General features: G+C 37.8%; 1 protein-coding gene across 1 annotated transcript in view; it reads left to right on the top strand.

The window, feature by feature from the left end:
• The first annotated feature begins 1,893 nt into the window (after positions 1–1,893).
• LOC139124992 (death-associated protein kinase 1-like) overlaps positions 1,894–22,376 on the top strand; it is a 353,067-nt gene continuing 332,584 nt past the window's right edge. The window contains exons 1-4 of the mRNA XM_070691106.1: positions 1,894–2,015; positions 5,655–5,843; positions 7,254–7,352; positions 20,157–20,255. Coding sequence (XP_070547207.1) covers positions 5,808–5,843; positions 7,254–7,352; positions 20,157–20,255 — 234 coding nt within the window. The 5' untranslated portion in view covers positions 1,894–2,015; positions 5,655–5,807. The remainder of the gene's footprint in view (positions 2,016–5,654; positions 5,844–7,253; positions 7,353–20,156; positions 20,256–22,376) is intronic.

Genomic DNA, 22,376 nt, shown 5'->3' on the forward strand with positions numbered 1-22,376 from the left:
TAAATTAGTAAACTTTCATCTGTAAAATGTATAGAGATTGAGTCGAAACGATCATATATAAAATCAGTGAACAAGTAAACACATGCCTCATTTTAGGGTCATGCTAGATCACCCCATTGTTCCAGTTTTCAATGGAATGTGAATTGTTTTGTGGTATTCGTTACTCAAAGATTAGGAAAGTGAGTTTAAACTTAAATTCAAATTTTGCCTAAGGCTGAATCCCTTCACGTCGGTCGAGAGTTGTGTTTCTTGCTTGAGTTCTCAAACACACAGACATCATCTAACATTGGGCCACTGAGATATATAGAATAAGTTCCCATAGTGTTAAATTAAGGCGAACAACAAGTTAAAATTCTGTTTTGTACAGTTTTATAAGTACAGATTTCAGGACAAACGTCATAAACACGATTGGAACTATTTTTGGATAATTAAATGGAGAAGTAATGTCGATTTATTCTACAAATGTAATCTCATCTGCTTTTCTTTTTTACATTACACACTTGTTTTTTTATGAGTAATTTGTATTATTGCAACATTCAACTATCTTGCACCTAACACTTGTGAGAAATTTTCAAAATATAAAAATCCAGTTATCCCAAATATTTCCATTCGTGTTCATACAATTCAACCAGGGTAGACGTCGACCATTGAATGCATGTCACACACTGGTTGGGGTCATGTTAAGTGACCAGCTTTGTTTGCGCTTTCAATAGAATGGTTTTCACAAGTCTCTTCTATTTCGCTATTCAGTGCGTAGGTGTATACCTGTGACGTCGTCGCTATTCAGTGCGTAGGTGTATACCTGTGAGGTAAAATTCAATACACGTCTGAAACAACCCAGCAGTTATTGTTTGTGGTCAGTTGAGGTCAACTACTTTAAAAGACCATAGGGCGTTGCTGTTTACAATCCCTATAACATCGTCTATCATCAGGGATCAACGTTTGATTTTCTCATAGTCATAATACAGCTTACGGGAACCTGGTACGATGATACCAGTTTCACGTTATTCACCTTTTCATAGAATATGGCTTGACAGGACGTAGACGATACAAAATGTGCACAGCGTCGGTTCTCTATGCATGACCGACATGCCTCAATGGTCTTAGTAGTGTTTGTGCACAGCCAGCCCACAATGATGAAAGACGTTCATGTAAACACCGAAAATTTATAACTCTACTGTTAAGAATTAAGATTGAGTCGTAAAGTTCAAAAATAAAATCAGTGTACAAGTAATCACATGGCTCACATTAGGGTCATGTTAGGTCATCCCTTTGTTCGAGTTCTCAATGGAATGTGAATTGTTGATTGCTGATATCTGGTATTCATTATTCAAAATCAAAGGGGTGAATGTTATCTTACGCTGAATGCTTTTCCGTCGTTGTGCACAGCCAGCACGGTGTAAACACCGAAAATTTATAACTCTACTGTTAAGAATTAAGATTGAGTCGTAAAGTTCAAAAATAAAACCAGTGTACAAGTAAACACATGGCTCACATTGGGGTCATGTTAGGTCATCCCTTTTTTTATTTGGGTTTTGAACTAATTGGACTTATTTTTGAGATATAAAAGCAAATAAAAAAAACCCAGATAAATAATCAATTTCAATTTTCCTTTGCAGACGAGTCAGTCCTCAATCCATGCCAAGACCAAGCTTACGCATGTCATGTCCCCTGGTTGGTGATCGGCTGTGAGTTGTCAGACTTCTAAATACATTTGCGATTACCGTTAGCGCATTTTAGCTGAAATAGCATTTCATAAAAATAGCTGTCCACATGTAAGCATAGTCTTGCCAATCTAGTATCGGCGCGCTGTAGAGATCAACAAATACCAGAGAAACAAATATTTTTTGGACTATCCCTAACGAAATTTCACTTTGTTGATTTAGTAGTCAGTGGTGACGGTGAGGGCCTGCAGGCCATGGCTACGCTTCGCCATCATCACGTGTCTTTGCTTGTTTTGAAAGTAAAAGACTCAACGCATGCGTGTTTAACTGCCCAGAAGAAGGACATTGCAGGTGAGTGGTCATTCTATTTCCTTATTAAAATCGTTCTAGACAAATGTTGCGGATTATGTCATAATTGTGCACATGCACCTGTACGTAATGTTAAGTTTAACGCGACCTCATATTCCATTTATCAATAATCTCGTAACACTAATACACCTTTGGTATGTTGATAAAAAACTGCTCTCTCTATTTGCACTGAATTTTCCCAGCGTGTGTTCATAGTGTATGCTTTACTTTGGAAATCAGTGTGTTTCTTTGATCTTAGCATTGTCATGTCGATAGAGTTGGTTTACCTGTGAGTTCAGAATGTTCGAAACAATGTAAGTACAACGCACTTAAAGTTTGTTTTTAAAAAAGATCCAATGGTGAACTTTGACCTATGTTTTACATATCTGAGTCCTACATTACAACAAGGTAGGGATCTTCTAATATCTTAGCGTATAACGACAGCCCAGCATGTTTGCTGTGACCTTCGAAACCACCGAATAGGACCTTCAACTTCGAGTTTGAGTCTATTTGCATTGTCACACAGATTACGCATAAAAGTCTGTCAGTGTGTGTTTGTGTCTTTTGTGAAATTACGTTCGCAGTATTTTGAAACTCTATTTAGAAAGACGCCCGATGAAAACGTGGCAAATAAAAGAGATTGCATTAGCTGTAATCCAAATATTTCATTTAGTAAATTCCATTATAATGGAGTCTTGGGGACACTGACAGCTAAGGGATTTTATTTTAAAATGGCACAGTAGACATAAAACACTGAACGGTTCAGTGAAGCCACCGATCTTTGAATACATGTCCCAGACTAGGGTCACACTAAGTGACCTGTTTTGTTACTGGTTTCAATAGAAGGCGCATGAATAATTGCAGCTCTTCTTTGTTTCGTTATCCGATGCTTAAATGTGTATGTATTGACCTAAAGCCTCAATTCTAGCGACCCGACATCGTTTGTTGGTTGTTGACAAGGATCAGCTGTCATTTATTCACTTTATACATTCTTTTCAGAATCGAACTTTGTGAGGTCTCTCGCGTTGGATTATCTATATGGCATAAATGATGAAGTATAGCTGAACTTGATCGGTGACAAAGTGCATCTACCCCTTCTGATGTCGTGATTCTTGATATATCATATTCTAAAACACTTGTTTTGAGATCACCCAGCACGGACGGCCGCACATGTTTGCCGGCTTTCATTAGCCGCACCCGCGTACTCGTGTGCGGGATACAGGGTAGCCGTACATCCATGGAGCTTTTGTGCGGTCGGTGTTAGTTTCCAGTGTCCAGCGAAATAAAAAACACTCATAAATGAAACAGCACTGCTCAATATTTGTTAGTACGACGGGTGTGTACTAAGAAGTGTACACATCACATAGCTCTGCATGGGAGGGCTGTGTGTTACCGGCGTTATACGGCCTACCATCACAGCCGTATATTATAACGCCGGCAACACACAACCCTGCAATGCAGAGCCAGGCCGCACACAACGTAGCCCCTCTCTCACTGTATAGTGCTTTTTCCACTTGCGCTGTCGACGACTTTATCGAGAAGCCAGACTGGCAGTTTGTGTTACCCAATCTTCTCGGTAAAGTCGTATACAGCGCAAGTGGAAAACAGCAGCACTATACGGTGAGAGAAGGGCTATGTTGTATGCGGCCGTACACTTCTTTTAGTAGACACCCGTCGTACTGACATTTATTTAGCAGTGCTGTTTCGTTTATGAGTGTTATTTTCGCTGTTTTCGCGTACTAGTAGTAAGCACATGAAAAGATGTTTGCTCGAAATAAAAGGATATGTAATCGGCGTCTTCTCACCGACTAGTACCACCATTCAAATTAGAGATTGGGTCATCAAAAAAGGCCAAATTACAATTTTCTCCAATTTTTATTACAAATCACTGCAGTGATTGTTATTACAAATTACTTCAAAGTTTATTACAAATTGCGCTGGTTCAATTATTACAAATTACTCCAAAGTTTATTACAATTTACTGCAATATTCAAAATTACCGCAAAATTTTATTGCAATTTACTGCAGTATCACAAATTACGAAAGTATTACAAATTACTGCTCTTACATCCTGTATCCCGCACACAAGTACGCTGGTGCGGCTAATACAAGCCAGTAAACAACTGCGGCCGTCCGTGCTGGGTGATCTCATTACCGTGCTCGAGCTTGACTGGTACATTTTGTTACTAGCATAAATTATAGTTTATAAACTCTTGATGGTCATAATGTGCCATTCACTAAATATCTTGTTTATATGTAACATCAGTGACCCGATTAAAGGAGTAAAATTTGAAAAAATGAAAGATTAAATGTAACGCCCTTGTATGCGACAAGTAGGCTCTGCAGCTGTAGCAAAGCCGTAGCACCAAGATGGCCATTATTCTGCCCCATTTCCATCAAACTAACGAAAGAGGGCGCTTTGGGTCAAACTCATATGCAAGAAGCGATTATAAGAGTTTACCTTATTGAATATTAAATGTGCATAGGCCGAAAGGAACAAAAGCAATGTGCCAAATGATATAGTCTCCCCGACGACAGCCTAGAACAGCTGAAAGATGACACATCACCTGGACGTGATTAGTCACGCTAAAACGACATTTTGACTTATTTGATTTAAAGTCTGGTGCCGTTGTATTAATATATATATATATATATATATATATATATATATATATATATATATATATATATATATATATATATATATATATATACTCATCATGAACAAAGTCAAAAATTAATAAGCAAGTATTTAATTTACATTGCTTGTTGATGTCAAGAATGTTGAGTTTCTGGGAAAAGGGGACAGTATGAGTACGGAAATCTGAAAAGGTGATAAGTCGTACCAACTTTTTTTGTAAATTGAGAATGGGTTGGAGAAAAGTTGAGTATGTGTTTCCCCAAATTTGAATGCAGTAGCAAATTCGAGGAAGCATCATTGAAGAGAGAGAGAGAGAGAGAGAGAGAGAGAGAGAGAGAGAGAGAGAGAGAGAGAGAGAGAGAGAGAGAGAGAGAGAGAGAGAGAAAGTGAGAGAGAGAGAGAAAGAGGGGGCAGATTAGAAGTTCGTATGCAAATGGTTCATAGTACTGAGGTCGGGGGGCAACTTGCCTAGGTTACCGCGATATGGAAAGGCGAGCGATTTCACAAGAGAGTAGCATAGATTTGTTTTTCTAGCGGTCAACGTAAAAATTCCCTGCGCACCGGTATTGAGTGAATCTGTGGCGTGTGTTGAGAGTCTTGGAGATGGAGAATGTGTCAGTATTTTTGATCGAAAGAGGTTTTGCGGTGAGTTGTCAAGGTAGGTTGGGAGTGGGGCATTGTAAGCTATTGGAACGGATTCTTTTTACCCGATTCGTGGCGGGAGAGCAGCAGACAAAAGCGTTCACACACCGTTCTCTGATATGATATTCAATCTCAATATCACAGAACGTACATTTACATGTATATATGCAGTTGAGCGATATTTTACATCTGCAGATATTCTGGTCTTGATCATGAGTACATGTACGTTCGGTTACAAAGCAGCGCCTTGTCGGGTTTTTTTCTCACTGAAAGAGAAATATAATTAGTATTTTCGTGATCAAATGTGACATTGAGTTTTACATTTTTCTTAGTTTTTATTGTTGTTTGTATTGAAATAGGGAGGTAAGAAGTTAATGATCTACCCGTTATATGTGTATGTTCTGTCACGAGACCAATTGAGTGACGCCATATTTGTTTCGACAGCCTGCCAGGACGTCAAGAAGGTGCATGCCAATAGCGAAGTTTGATGATCTCCTGGCATTGTCTATGGCATGGCCATGGCTGCCAGCGAATACAGGGATCCCCAGGTTAGCAAACTTAAAAATGTTTCGCACGATTTTACGTCTGTAGTATGTAACATGTAAAGAGTTCATTCAACTGTGCTACGTTACTCTAGTTTTGACGGGTATGCGATGTTACTCGGTAAAACTTATCACATTATACAATGAATCTGTCAGACTGGAAAGCTTAGCTGTATCTATTTCACGTGTATGACTAAATCTTATTAGCATGGCTTTCTAGAATCCCATAGAAAGAAGAACAACTTTGTATAGTGCATTACAAGGTCCATACACGCTCTTTTCTCACAAGAATGATCATCGCTATCCTGGACGTAAAAAGGTCAGAGTTCGTGGTGGAAATTTTCAGCGTTTGTAGATAATGGCGTTCACGCTTGCATTTAATCACGACCATTTAATAACAATGTTTCTGTATGGTAACAAAAGGTAAGAAACGTTATTAACCATAGTCCTCGCGGATCGGTATTCTCATAGATTTAACCCTTTGCACCCTGACCCCTGGTGACTTAAGATGTCATACGGACATTTTTTTCCGAGCCTTGGTCAAAGGGTTAAAATACGTTTAAAGCTGCTCTACAAAAATACTACTGGGTATACAGCTGCACAAGTTGTACCCTTTACCTATCTCCATCTTGACACGTGTCAATAAAATAATGTAAGCAATGACAATATGGTACTTTGAATTCAAAGTGTTGCCCGTTTCTTGGTTCATTACTTAGTATCGTCTTATTAATCGTACAAACTTGTGTAATAAATCACAATTGTCCATTTACAGCACGCCGACAAGAAATCTAGAAACAAAGGCAAAGCTTGTGTTTTTCATTGACCATTCTTATGGTTTAACGAGCTTTGGGTCAAAGATTAAGTCGTTGACATTGTTGTACATTCAGTTTTTCCGTCAACACTTCTGAAATCAAGAAATGTACCAATTCAATATTTTATACTAACAGTAGATCACACTATATGAAACAAATTATGAACGATAATCTAAGGTGTATTTTCCTTGTTAAGGCTATAATCGTTATTAGTTGAGTTATTAGATGAGTTCAATAAATGTTCAAAATCACAAGGAAGTGATCAAATGACCATTTTACGTCAGCTTTGCTGTCCTCCGTACTGCTGTCCTTGGCAATGAATGAGTAAAAATCACAACGAAGATGGTGTACGACACATACAAGTTCTGTTAATTGCGCATCAGACAATTTTCTGCATACCGTCATGATATACAAATCACTAAATTGTATAAATGTAAACAAGCCCTGGGCTTGGTACTAAAATGTGTTTAAATTCATTTATATTTGTTTATAATCCTACATGCAGTTATCTGAGCGGAATCTGAGCTTAGCAGCATATAACTAATTGTTTACCATTACAGGAATCTGTGTATAGCAGGGTATAACTTATTGTTTGCTATTACAGGATCTCATTAATGCAGCAGGGCGAGGTGATCTTCAGAGGGCTCAGTCTTTGATAGATGAAGGATGTAATGTCAATGGTAGAGGTCAGTATGATTATGCGGTAAGTATTATTTAGAGATTATTACGATACAGGTCTGTATACCGAGCTAAGTATTATGAAAATCTGTTTCCTGGCGTACATATGTACAAATTAATTCAGTGAAATTCCAAACAAAGTATATAAGAAATATCTTTGGTATGTTAGGGCGGATATCTCACGTTGCAATTATCCTTAACACCGAACCGTTTTTCATTTCTTCCTTTCACTAACTTGCTTGAGCAACGTGAGTGAGTACGAGAGATGAAGAACTTATCCATACTCATATTCGTACATGTAAATAACATGTAATGCACGAATGCAATTTTTACTGAAGTTTCAAATGCACGATTGATACTTAGAGAACAATGACACACTTCTATAAGGGGCCGCGGATAATTGAAACAGGCGAAAAGTAAATGCAACTTCCAAACTTAGGGGAGGGGTTTGGCTGTATTTCTATTAAAGTGCGTAAAAATCTCAATACAAGTTATTATATGGCAACATTTCTCTATAAGTGTTTATATTGCGCTACATTATTTAGCGTGCACCAGGTCAATGCATTGGGGCGGCAGTGCTACACCAACAATCTTCTCGCATACATGTGGTTCTATTAAGTGCACCTGTAAGTAAATTCGTTTTGGATACACAGTTTCAATTCCAATTCAGTTCATTCTATTGCCTGCGTTAATGTCGAGTATGGGGTGAAAAGGATTGATTTTAGAGGGGTATGGGGTAGTAGCGTATGCGTAATCTCATAGCGACGTAAAAAGTAATTACCAATTGTATGATATGCAGATGCACAATGAGGCTTGGTCGGATTTTCGCACTTCCAAACTTTCGTTCAGGGGTGGGGCTGGGGTGGCGGTTTGAGGCCGAACGCAATTAGTTGCGTTTGCCATGTTCATGTTTCATCCACGGTCCCTAAAGAGATATGAATGGTGCTAATACACTTTGTGAAGCATTTTTCATAAACCGCCATAGCGGCAAACGATGATCTTGTCTCATACGAGTCAGCATATCTTTACCGGGAGTCATCGAGCTCGAAAGATCGAACCTTAATAGATATAAGCTCGTCAATTTAATATAAATGCAACATTGAAATATTTCGTTGATTTTGTCGAAAACTCATCGTTCGCGATCCCAGGGTCCGGAAGAGGCAATGAATAACGAATGCAAATCAATGTTGACATCATATTTCAGCCAGTATGTAAGGCATTGTTAAGTTCCCACAATCGCACACTACCCGGTCGAAGCGAGCTCATTGCATAGTGTGGGCATGGAGGTCAAACTTATGCTTAGACTTCTACCTTCAACACGATTGGAACTAAATTGGGATAATTGGATTGGCAACATTTCTCAAGAATTTTAGAAATTTGTCTAATATTACACCATATTTGCTTACCATCTTTAAAATTTTATTCAAAATTTACGATGCTGTTAAAATGTTATGAGTAAGAATCAGTGCATGATAGTATCTAATGCAATATTGTTCAAAACATATGAACAATATTCATATTTGAATGAAAATATGAGAGTTTGTCTGTAGTTTCTTCATTACTGAAACACTAGTAATAATCTCAGTTTGTCACTTTTCCTCGACCAAAATGAAGCTTTTCGATTGATTTACAATTAAGTCAGTCAGGGTCATTTAAAATGTGCCCTGACTCAATTTAATGTTTATGAAGCCTTAAATTCACGAAAAAGTCAGGGACATTTCAAAAGTGCCCTGACTCAAAAGTCGTAAGTAGAGAAATTTTAAGCATTTTGTCTCATTTCTTTAGTACATTTACACAAAAATGAACTTTTTTTTCATGAAAATGAATCCGATGAAAGAAGTATGCAATTATCATTGAGTTTTCGTTGTTTTGTTCGATGAGAACAATATTTCAAATTTTACACTATTCTATCATTTTGTAAAATTTCAGCTGTAAAAATTTCGATATCGTTGCATTTTCCTAATAATTACTCCTATCCAATTTTCCCAAATTAGTTCCAATCGTGTTCTTCATGGATAATGTTACAGCAGAATGTAAAATGGTGATACGGTCTTATTATACATTCTGCTATAATAAAAAAGAACGTTCTTGGAAATCAGGATAGTGTTGCGGCCATCGATAAACATGAAACATACTGGCTAACAGAAAGTTGAACCGGTGTACGCTGTGGCAGCGGCGAGACTAGGCAGTTGGCTCAAGTAGGGTTCCCCTTGCAAATATTCGACTTAGATATTTGTGATCAAATTTGGAAGACAGCTCATAAAGATATGAAAAGAAATTGTAATTTAATCGCGGCAGTATGCATTCGCCCGATCTCAAGTCGATTGAATGTTCTTTATTTGGGATTTTTATGTTGCATTGTGGATATCGTAGGTTTCCGGTGTACACAGCAATGTTTGATCATTAGCACCTTCTGCGCGTCACTTTGTAATTGACGGCAGTTTCAAATGGTCAATGGTTATGTTGTCGACGCCACTGACCATGAACAGAAATGAACTTCCCATCAATAACTCACTTGAAACTGTAAAATAGACAGTATTTAGCTCACAACGCTATGTTCAAAGTATTCACGAAAGGTACTGTTGTGGCAGAGAGCTATATTTACCTGCTTGGAAAAGATTTATGCCGGTTTTCTAAAGCAGTTACTTACGTTGCTTCCATGTGTTAGTCATTCGACAATGAACCCACTGAAGTTAAGCTGCGTTTTATACCCAAGGATTGGCTTTCAACAAATGTTTTTATACTGTTAGTGTGTCGAGCGCCAATGGAAATTGCACGGGTATTACAAGACTGAGTTCGAAGATGAAGACAATGCAAGTAGAAAATCTAATTTCAAGGTAATGGTTTGGTATATAAACTGTTCAGGTGTTTTAAGGCTTCCGATCGTGTACACGTCTGTGAGAGAGTTCAATAATACAAATTATCAGTCATAACAAACAAAAAGCTATAAATTAACATTAAGTAAGGTAAAGTAACTTGCTCCTTTTTTAAATTTGATATATCCAAAAATTACTAATTATACAAAAGGTATCACGGCATTTTACAAAACTCTCAAACTGTTTGTTTAAGCTATTAAGTTATATACAAATTACAGAGCTGCATTCATTTTGAATTTAGGGAAAATAACACTTATTTATGGTATAATAATTTATAGAAGTGAGGGGCTATACTAGACAGAAAGATCCGTTGCTCGAGGAGGACGCTCCCTTCGCTCCCCTCCTCTTACGACTGGACGCGGTCTGTCACATGCGACGGGAAGATGAAAGAAATTTAGTCACTCCTATGGGTGTTTCTTGTCGCTACGATATGGGAAGTTTATGCAGATTGCTATTGAATATTTATTAGACTAAGCTCTCTCTGCATAATAGGTATGCTTGTCATGGCAACACTGTCAATCAATTACCATTGCGGTCATCACAAATTATAACATTGTAAATATAAACATTCACATACATTCACATGTGGTAGGAATTAGTTCAACCATAGAATTTTACTTGTTAAATTTTGTGAAGTTCATGGTTTCACTGCCTACTCTCCAACTGCAAGATGAGAGGAAACAATTGTACTTTGCATGAAGATTTTGCTTAAATTCACTGAAGTGACGAAAGTTATGAATAAAAAAAGTATGACAAGATACCTTACAGTCATACCATGTATGCATGCAAGAACTATGAATGGTCATGCATGCACTCCACTAAAAATAGATACCCTGTGATCTGAATGGAATGTTGCCCACTCCATGTTGCGAATATCTCGGTGTCTTCAATGCCATACGCGTTAACACCATTCTATTCCTCGATATCCAAGTAATAATTGCAGAAATAGATGAAATTTCCAACAAATGACACCCAAAATAGCGTCACATGCATGTATTTCAATGTTGTGTCGATCGCGATCGCAATGTGCGATGGTACATGTAGATGATGGCTGTATGTGTAGGCTAGATGAGAAGACTATTTGATGTAAGGCGTGCCACAGTAAGTGAGGCTACCCACAATCCCCCTTGATTTGTTCACTCAGACATTTTTTGCTAAAGGCTTTTTTTAATTTTATCAGTTTCTTAACAATTTTAACTTACAATTTAAGTTCAGGATTATTTGTTAAAACTATGTTCCAAAATTATTGATTATGTTTGAAATTCAAGAGTAAATTAAATGAGAAGTCGATGTTTGGAGGTGCTAAAAATTGCACAATTTTCAAGATAAAGTTTTCAGCAACTAAGATGGTCTCATCATACCACCTGTCAGGTGGACTGAGTTGTTCTGTGTACAGAAGAAATTTGCTTCAGTTCAGTGAGTGATCTCCGTGTGTACAGATCATGGAGACTTGTGGGTAGTCTCACTTACTGTGCGTGCGTGAATATTAGGAAGGTGTACAAAACCATAACTTTTGATGAAAGAAAACAATAAAGAATGATAAAATAATGTAGAATTTAAGTTCAAGTGACTGAACTACACGTAAAACCAAACGTTATTGCAATATTTTTAATATACGGCCCCTAATGGAAGAGTCATTTTGATGTCATATCCGTCATAGCGGCAAAGCCAGTCCAGATAGCTAGTACGCCACATTATGGCGACACGAAGGAGATGGATGTCCGTTTTGTGGAGTGGCCGTGATTCGCATAAGTCATTTCATTTATCAAAGCATGGTCGAAATAAATTTGTTTATTCAAAGAATTTCATTGATGACTACAACGAATTTTAAAGGTCTTTGTTTATGAATGCTGCAAAGACGTACACTCACACATGCCACGTTCTCTATTTCGTTTGATACTGATTGATTTTCCAACTCGCCTACTTTACGCTAGTCCCCGTCGGGCGAAAGGGCGCAACAATTACTTGCCCTGCGGTGAAATGCTATATCCTTGAGCTCGGGGCTAATTGACTTGGGCAGCTCCTATACATCTATGATTTGCTCACCCCAGGTTGAGGTGTGATACCGACAAAAAAGAGAACATCCTCTCCAGTACAGAAAATTTCAAGGGCCTGCCTTTATTCCGTGGTCAGCAAAATTCTAAGCTCTACGAAACACTTTCTCACTGCCTCGGTGTAACGTACAAGGACAGCTATTTTTCACATCAGTTATTTAAAGTGCGTAAAATCACGATTGTTGTTTGGCAGAGTTGTTGCCTCACCGTGGATATAATACTGCTGGTAATTACAATGTTTGTCTGCCTGTTGTTGACATTACTAGAAAATAGGCGGAGTCCTATGATAATTTTTGATCATGCACTTCGCTTGCTCCATGCGAGTGACACAGACCTCAAAACTGCCAATAAACTTCTCGGTGAATCTCATTGGTAGCAACAAAATTATGTTGCCGAACAGAAATGTTACAGACCGCGTCTAATTGTAGGGGGCGTAGAGAGCGCCCTCGAGCGACTGATCTTCAAGTCTAGGGCTAAACTAATGCCATCGGATAAGTATGCGCCTGTTATAACTATATATATCTGAGAGATTTTGAGAAAATAATTGATTGCCAACAAGTTCATGGGAGCAAACATCTCTGGGATAGCGGTATATGTAAGTCATCCCTCCTCTAAGGCTAATAGGGTTCCCTTGTTTCCCATTTTCTGAGCAATGTACAGATAAAAATCATGCCTATACGAACACAGATAATCCGAAGTCTCATACAACGCTTTAGAGTATTGGATATAGACTGGACTAACGGTCTCTCTCCACGAGGACAAATTCACCTACGCTTTTGTTCGGACTAGGTAGAATTTTGCTCCTAACCCTTGTACTTTACTTATTGTTCAATGTCCACAGAATTTTGGCAAGTCTTCATGACAATGGAGGTACAAACGAAACGAAACGAAAATACAGTAATTCCACCATTACTGTCATTGGCTCCGCGGCTCTTACTATTTATAGACAATATAAATATCCTTTGCGAAATAAGCCCATTATGAGGCGATATCGGACAGCAGGATTGGTCATCTAAATGTTTTTGTAACGCTGACCGTCAAAATTGAAATGGAGCAAAAACGTCGGCAGTATAGAGTCCCCTAGCTCAAATTCCACGTTCTCGATCTTCTGTGATACAATTATATTTATTACGTTTCACTTTGTATATTTGCACACCCGTATGCTTATAGTGGCGAGAATTATATAATTTAAATTGATGTAGGGACTAAATGATGTACGAATTACATTTCCGATAATCATCTGCTCAGGGTGTACTGATAGTTGTACGATCAGTCGTGACACATATGATTCCTTAGCATAACAAATGATCAACTGCAACATACACGTAAGAGTACGATTCATAATTTTGCCTTAGCAGGGTCTAAAATCATGGCTAGAGTCTATTTGTTTTCACGAACAAGTATGCATGGATAATGACTTTACAACGTCACCGTTGACAGTATCACTAGTATCACGTGAATATGCATGGAACCGGTTGTTTGCTGTAAAATTAACGATTTCATATTTATAACAAATTTTGAATAGTTTTATTTTAACTTTGATTCTTATGTTACAGTACTTTTGTATTTATTAAAAAATTAAAATAAGAATGGTCAAATACTCAATGTTTACTCAGACGATGACAAATATCGTAGATATCGATAAATTGAATTCTTTATCTGAACGGGACCCTCTGAGAAACATGACAAGTCTTGAAACCCTGTAAAGAATGACTTAAAGTTTCAAGTACAGGTCTAAAGTACAAAATATGTTGCGATGAAGAGATGTGAATTTTAATTCTTTTCATATAACCTCACGGAAGACTTTCACCTGCATTTGATTGACTGATTGATGGTAAAGTCAGGATGTCATTCAGAGTGAATGACATTGCGAACAGTCCGTCCAAACATCATTATAGATTTTTTACTTATTTTCAATTTTCGAATCATACATTCTGGTTCTACTCCACTTATGACAGACAAGAAAACGCATTCACTTGTAAAGTCCACTTCACATACATAAGTTGGGAAATACTATGTCTCATTCTCATGCGCGTATGTCTGTCTTAAAACTATGGTGGTTGAACGACCTGTAATTTTGAGAGAGTAAGTGGCTGACCGTCAATATTGTTAAAATTATAATGTACTTTAGCTACATGAACTTCAGTGCAATTGTTATCCTACAGAGACATAGAACAGAATAGCACACCAGAATAGAGCAACACGCATGAAACAAGGAGAAGCATATTATGAAGAATTTTCAAGCAAAGAAGAATATTCAGATTACAAACTGATATGAAGGTCTCAAAAGCCATTGTACCTACAGGCTAGCAATCTGCCATTGTTAATACTACGGTTTGACCAAACGAATTGAGCTTTAAGCTAACCTCGACTTTGCAAATCAAGACTTTGAATTGTCTTCAATTCTGCTTTCTACTGGTGCTTGCAACGATACTGAAGGATTTTGTTCCTGCAACAATATTTTCTAATACTGATTATTGCTATCTAAATGTGTTATGAAAAATATAATGGGTTGTCTCATCAATCCAAATGGAGATTAGATATCCAAGTGATCAACGTCAACTTGGTATATTCGATGCAGTAGATCATCTTTAAGTTGATTCTTTATTGTTTGCCGAGGACAAAGCAAGAGTTTTGATAAATCAATCTGCCACCCGACGGCCAAATTTGCTCATCGATCGACTCAGAGCTACAATCGTTCGCAAACATGAGAAAATATGTATATGTGAAAAAGTTTCGACAATGATAGTTCACGAGCGGCTGAAATGGTCCGTGGTCACATACAATTAGCAATATTAAAGAGGGTCGATTAACGTGCCGACAATTTACGCATTTCGATTTCAAATTTTCTGAATGTCCATTACTCGATCGGACACTTTCATGTTAATTAGTGCTTTGTAAAATGATTTGGTCAAGATTTTGTCAAAAAACCTGCCTGTGAATGCTAGTCTGACTGGAGTAATTTGAAAAAGGTCACTTGAGTTCACATGTTAAGTGGTTGCTCGGCAACATAAAAACCGTGCGTGACTACAGTTGATGTACGTGATTGTGAATCAAGATACCCGGATGTTCAGACAGCCAGTCAATATTCATCCGTTATAAGCAATAGCTTCATCGTCATATCTAAACCTGTACTGTATCCTTGCTGCTTCTCCGCAAATGGCTTATGTTTGATAAAGAAATGAAACGAAAGTCGTTTGTAAGTAAAGAGGCACATCCACTTTCATTGAGAAGTTTTGTTTGTCCATGCAAGGCCAAAAATGCAGGTCACTCTTTAACTGAAATATTACGTCTAAATTTATTTTTACCACGTTTTCGCGTTCATATCTTATCTTGTTTCCCGCGGCCTAAGATATGTCGTCGAATAAAAAGCATCAATTACGCCAATGGTATCCATGGAAATCGAAGAGACTTTTGGGTTTAAAACCTCAAAAAGATGGAAAATATTCAAAAGCAAATGTAGACGAGCTGTTACAAAACTCGTGAAAGAAAGGTCATCTTGTAGAACTAAGTTGTGATTGTGATCACATCACACAAGTATCCATATACACATCGGTATATAGCACAATAGACTAAGTGCTGTAGGATTATTCGTTACCGGTGCCATACATTGTCTCAAACGCAATCGACGGCTTGGAGAGCGGCCGTTAGATTACAGGTAGAAATCCGATGCTCATGTACAACAATTGCTGGAAAATAAAAAATAGCAACATTATCACAAGAACTTGCCCGAATCGCAACCTGTGTCACTTAGAACAGGATAGATGGGAAATCTAAATTACCCCCTTCTACTTCATCGACCGGAACTTTTTTCCCTGCATCGATCTGTCGCAATCGATGCAGTGCTCTCGTGACATTTTTGACGAAAAGGCGATGCGATAAATTCAGACATGGAAACACAAAAGACTTGTCCAATGAAATTTGCAGTAGCTAAAGCTTTTGCAGCTATTCAAAAGAATAGGATGGGGATCCGTCGCATCTCAGCTATAGACGGTTCCAGTCTGGTCGTATGGACGGTTCAATGTATTCTGACGTTGAACCTGGCGATAAACCCAAAAGCTACACCTCAACCTAAGTTCAAATGTATAAATAAGTGCCGTATGATCTTCGGAAAGCGACACAGAAGCTAAAAAAAATCAAATTTAACGCTGTAATTTTGGAGTAATATCACTAATTACAAAGTTCATTAAATATGCAAATGAACCCTTAATTAACTTCACAACTAAATGCTCTACACCACAATTAGGTATCTGTCGGATCAGTATCTGCAGCAGATTTCATCGCATTTGGTGCAGTTATTTTGGAGTTATATCGCTAATTACAAAACTTCATAAAATACATATGCAAATGACCTATTTGTTAACTTGACACTGCCAAATGCTTGTCAGTACAATTAGATATTTATCTAAACAATATCTGTACCAAATTTTACTGACTTGGGTGCCGTAATTTCAGAGTTATATACCTAATTACAAAGTTCGTTAAATATGCAAATGAACCTTAATTAATTTAACATTACAAAATGCTTTACACTACAGTTAGATATCAGTCGGATCAGTATCTGCAGCAGATTTTACCACATTTGGTGAAGTTATATCGGAGTTATATGACTAATTACAAACCTTCATAAAATATGCAAATGAGCTATTTATTAACTTTACACTGCCTAATGCTTCTAAGTATAATTAGGTATATATCAGATCAATATTTGTTGCAAGTATCATCAAGTTTGGTGCAGGAATTTCAGAGTTATCTCACTAATAACAAAAGTTCATTAAATATGCAAATGAGAAGATAATTGACATGACACTAACAGTATCATCATAATGTTCTTAGATTGTCATCCGTGAAAAATTTCATGAAATTTGTGCCGTATTTCTTGATATATGTCTACACAGTCATTACCGTCTCCATAAGGAAACCATTGCACGGAAAAAAAAAACGATATTGCATAACTTCATTAATATGCAGGCCAACTAACCAAACTCTAATCAGTTCTTGCAAGTAGCATATGGTACATGTGTACCAAATCTGACTTGGATCCGTTCAGGCGTTTTGAGTTATCGTGTAAACAGACAGACAGACAGACAGACAGACAGACAGACAGACACACACACACACACACACACACACACACACGGACAGACAGACAGACATCGCTATGACATTAGCCCACGTGTTTACACACGTGAGCTACACATGATCGCCGCTCTCCGTCTACGATGCGTCGTTGCCGACACAATAGTTTGAAAGGCTTAGCGACTGGAGAGAAATTACTGGTGACCATGTTTATGGAGGGGGTCACCACTTTTGTGCGCAAGCATTTTGAAGAGTTATAAAATTTTACAGATGCCTTTTGGGGAGGTTAACTTTTGGCGCAACTATAAAAGGGTAAGATGTGATCTATATTATTACATAATTTACTTGCATCGAAGCGCGCGCGTACAACCGGTATTTGCACTGCGGTGCAATATCAAAAACATTATGCAATTTCTCTATGTTAATGAGTATTTACCAATTTTTGACCCGGAACTACTTTTGTTTGTATACACAAAAGTTGTCGTCTTCCAGTTTTCATTACACTTCGGTTCTATGCTAGTTATCGTAAAATAAATGTCATTACTGATAAAAAAACTACGACAAAGAAAATTGCATATACTAATCGTAGTGTGAGGATGATTTTTATAATCTAGAAGAGCAGTTTGTCGTCAGCGAAGCAAAACATTGACAACGGACGACGTCTGCGCAGTCACTGTTACGTGTAGTTCGATACACGGCCGCAATCATGCATCGAAACACACGTAACCGTGGGCGCAGCGGAGCCAGTTAAACAGTTAACATTTTCAGAGACGTTTTTGCCAGTAGTTTTCTCACCGGACATTCCCTGTTTACAATCCTTAAGAATATTTAGAATGTCATTTTTGCGTGCAGTTTACTCTGTGCTTGTGTGTCCTACACGCTATTGATAACAGTGAGCGCTTGTGTGCCACGGTGAACACTGAAATTTGATCGTTCGACAAGTTACGTTTGCCGTATCTTACTCTTAAAATTCCCGTAAAAATCTTTGAACTGTTATTTGTATCGATCATTTAGAAGAATTTCAAGCTCAAAATGTGAAAAAATTAAACGCGTACCAAGTTTTCTTCGTTTGACTATCTATGGCATGTTGCTACGTATGTGTGAGCGATCGCAAGCAGAGTTCGAGCTCCCCGACGTTCCCCTGACATCATCCGTGATAAATAAGTAAACAATAGTTTAACCAATCAAAATAGAGGGTGTGGCGGCGTTGACCAATGAAAAGTGAAAGCTGATTCGATGCCTCATTACAGTGATGTCAATGTTATATAACTCCGCAGGGTCGAGCTGAAGCTTTGACACACAAGTAGTGCGCACTACTAATCGACGATTCCTTCGATGAATGATGCAAATAAAAGATAGAACAAATGTAATAATAACAGAATCCATTTACCTGTGAGTGCAAGCGCGCCGTACTAGCGGTATTTGCACGAGTGCTGCTGTGTATTCGGCGGCGATCCTTTCACGAGCGAAGCGTTTGAAAGGACTGTCGAATACTCCGCAGCAAGAGTATATTATTACATAATAATAATACATGGCAGTCTATCAGGCAAACTATTAACACTTCCTCCACAAAACAAGTTATAATTGTATATTTATATACGTTTGATAAAACGTGAAGTGTTAGGTAAATTATGCACGTGTGTACAAGAAATTGGATGTTTGGATTTCATTAAAATATTGATTCAATTATCGTCCTGATGAAAAAGTATTTGAGTAAAAACTAAAGTCGGGTAAAGTATCTTAGTAACAGCTGTACTGTTTCCACTTCTATTTGATTCATGTGAGTTAGCAATACTATTATGTTAGGATGTTATGCGGGTCATTTTTTGTATTTGACCAATGAGACTAATAAACAAAAACTGATACACACGTAACGAGAAGACTTTCTAAAAATGATGTAAACAAATGCCGTCAAGGTATACAACAAAGCTATGAGACTCTTTTGTACAATCAGTGTCGTTTCTTCGCCATTGTCAGTTTTCAATTAATGACTTTCTTTGAAACACGGGAATTCTCCTCCTATGTATTATTCCGAGCGCTGGTATCAAAAACACTTAACAATGGAGACGACAGGCATGTATGTAGGCAGAATAAAACCGGTAATGAGTCAATGAATTAGATAAACGGTATAAATTTAAAACTCTTTAAACTCTTAAATTGTAAACTTTAATTGATTGGGTACGCGAAAAGGTATTTGACCAAGGAAGGAGCTACCATACCACCTCTCACAACCTAAGAGGAATTTCTAGCCTATTACACAGACGAAGTGAACGAGTGTTATCGACCTCGTTGGACGCGCAGCACCATGTTACGGACGATAAAATTCTCAAGCATTGAATCTACGAAATACTAGTTTCCAAGATATTGAACATGCCGACCGAGTATAACAGATACACGGACAAAAAGACACAATAAATAATGATTAAGCGACTTTTTCGATACATACCAACCTAAGGCTTACAAAGTATAGATATTAATACATATATGACCAATGTACTCAAGAACAACTTTAAATTGCGTCGTCATTATGGACCATCAAAAGCTCATTGTTTTGTTTTGTTCGTAATTTTGTTTTTGTAAAATGACAACTATGAATCAATTACTGACGTTTCTAGTTTTTATTTCTTATTTGATTTGTCGCCTTAAATATCAATATGCAAGTTGTATGTTTTGTTAAAGTCCCATCACAATGAAAGCATACTCCTTGCTTACTGTGACTTTTTATTTCTCTATTTCTGTCAGTTTATACCTGTTATCATGCCGACATGATTTAGTTCTTATTGGTGAATTGCAATTTTAACATTGTTTACATTTTTGTAGAGCAATTCCACAGCATTGCATGCGGCTTCTGGAAAAGGTCATGCAGACGTCGCTGAAGTGCTGATTAAACATGGTGCAGATGTCAATGCTAAGGATGAGGTAAGTAAATGTGACTCGGTTTTCGATGTTGATATCGGAATCATAATGCTTTAACAATTTCACATATCCCTCTTCTACTTAAACCTTACAGTCACTAAATCGTATAATGCAGTGACATTTTATTGTGTTGTGGTCATACAATCCCGCTGCAATACTTCAAAATGTAATTGAGTAAATTTTGCTAAAAATGGCCGCGATCTGTCCGCAAAGAGAGTGACCCACCACTCATATGACGTTCGATTTATTCAAATATTTTATCATTTTGCACGATGACCGATTATAGTACATCATTATTTCAAATTTGTATTTGGTCCTGTCGGTTGGTTAGCAATTTAATTTATTTATTCTAGAACCGTAGCGTTCGCTTCGAAAAAATATTCCGTAAAAGATTTAAGTGTCGGTTATCTTCAACGCTTATCTTCATGGACAGCATGATATCAGAGAGAGAGAGAGAGAGAGAGAGAGAGAGAGAGAGAGAGAGAGAGAGAGAGAGAGAGAGAGAGAGAGAGATGTTTTTGAGAAATCCAAATTTGGAATGTTTGATAGCGGATTATTTAATGCCAATGGCTTGAATTGCTCTTTATATTAACCATACATTGATTAATCGATTTTCGTTTAAATCCTAATGGTATTGCAGCTTTCAAATATTTCTGTTAGACACAAATGCATGGTATTATTGTCGGTTGTTAGGCCTCGCTGATGAACGCACCCATGCAGTACATCAGCCTGGTTTAGGCAAAAAAAAAATGTTTCTGGTCAGCGCGCGCGTAACCTGAACAACAGCGCGTCACCCATTTTTCCGGTTTTGTGGCTGGCGGCCGCTGCAAACTACGTACTGATTGCTATGACACCAAACCATAACGGCTGAAGAGAAAGAGAAAATTCGTTTGGGTGCATGATCAGTGACTGCATGAACATTATATATGTGACTATATTGATAAAACTATAAAACTGACAAGTGTTTCATCTAGGCTGCGCGATTGCGCGATTCCCCCTCTTTCGGGTGTGCTACGCGCCGCCAATTGCACGTAGAAGGGGCGACACATTGCGCACTGCACTGAGCTTGCTGGAATGGCTGCTATCATGGTTGTCACACTTCGATGCATTTGACCCGTTATCGGCACCCGTTAATAGTGTGGCAACAGGCATAGTATAGTGTAGCAAGACCATTTGGAAGGGACTCATTTTAGTTCGAATTTGATACTTTTTGAACTGCTTCAATAAAATGTTGTTGAAATTATACCACACGTAAATTTCCGCTTTTTTACGCTGATTTTGCGTATGAAAGCCTATATCAGCCAGTTGAGAGTTACGTTCACAAAAGTTCATTGCCCTAGCCCGATAAGGTTTCTGTGTCACACCATCTCTGTACGATTGAGAAAAGGAGACAAACTGAAGTTGTTGTGCATCATGTGAATGTCCATAACACTCTGATAATAATTCTGATAGCAAAATTTACACGAAAAATTGGACTTTACTGTCACAGAAACGTGTTCAGTGCAGACTGCACGAGCATAGCGCATTGAAGCAAGCTGTGCTGTCAATTGGCCCGGTTTTTGAATTCAATGAACAGACACTGACTCATTTTTCTGGGCAAGTAAACCCTAAAATTAACTGTCATGTGAATGTCCATAACACTCTGATAATAATTCTGATAGCAAAATTTACACGAAAAATTGGACTTTACTGTCACAGAAACGTGTTCAGTGCAGACTGCACGAGCATAGCGCATTGAAGCAAGCTGTGCTGTCAATGGGCCCGGTTTTTGAATTCAGTGAACAGAAACTGACTCATTTTTCTGGGCAAATAAACCCTAAAATTAACTGTCGGAAATAACCAACCTTTCTGTTTGTTATTTTCCCCACTCTAAAATGATTGAAAAAAGCAACTGGAGCGAATCTGACATCGAGAAAAACTCGACTCCGCAAAATACGGGATCTGACCCTCTAAGTTGTTCGTTTTAGCTCTACTGAGTCTGCGCACAAAACTACAAGACCAGCTAGGTCACTAGAAAATACAGCTCACTGGTTTGCAAAGGGCAATCTTGATTCAAACTTACAGTAGTGAGGGATGATATACGCACAGTAAAAACGTGACAAACCAGCTCATTATTTTTTTCAT

The sequence above is a fragment of the Ptychodera flava genome, assembly GCF_041260155.1.
Source record: "Ptychodera flava strain L36383 chromosome 23 unlocalized genomic scaffold, AS_Pfla_20210202 Scaffold_24__1_contigs__length_23054250_pilon, whole genome shotgun sequence".
NCBI classification, from domain to species: domain Eukaryota; kingdom Metazoa; phylum Hemichordata; class Enteropneusta; family Ptychoderidae; genus Ptychodera; species Ptychodera flava.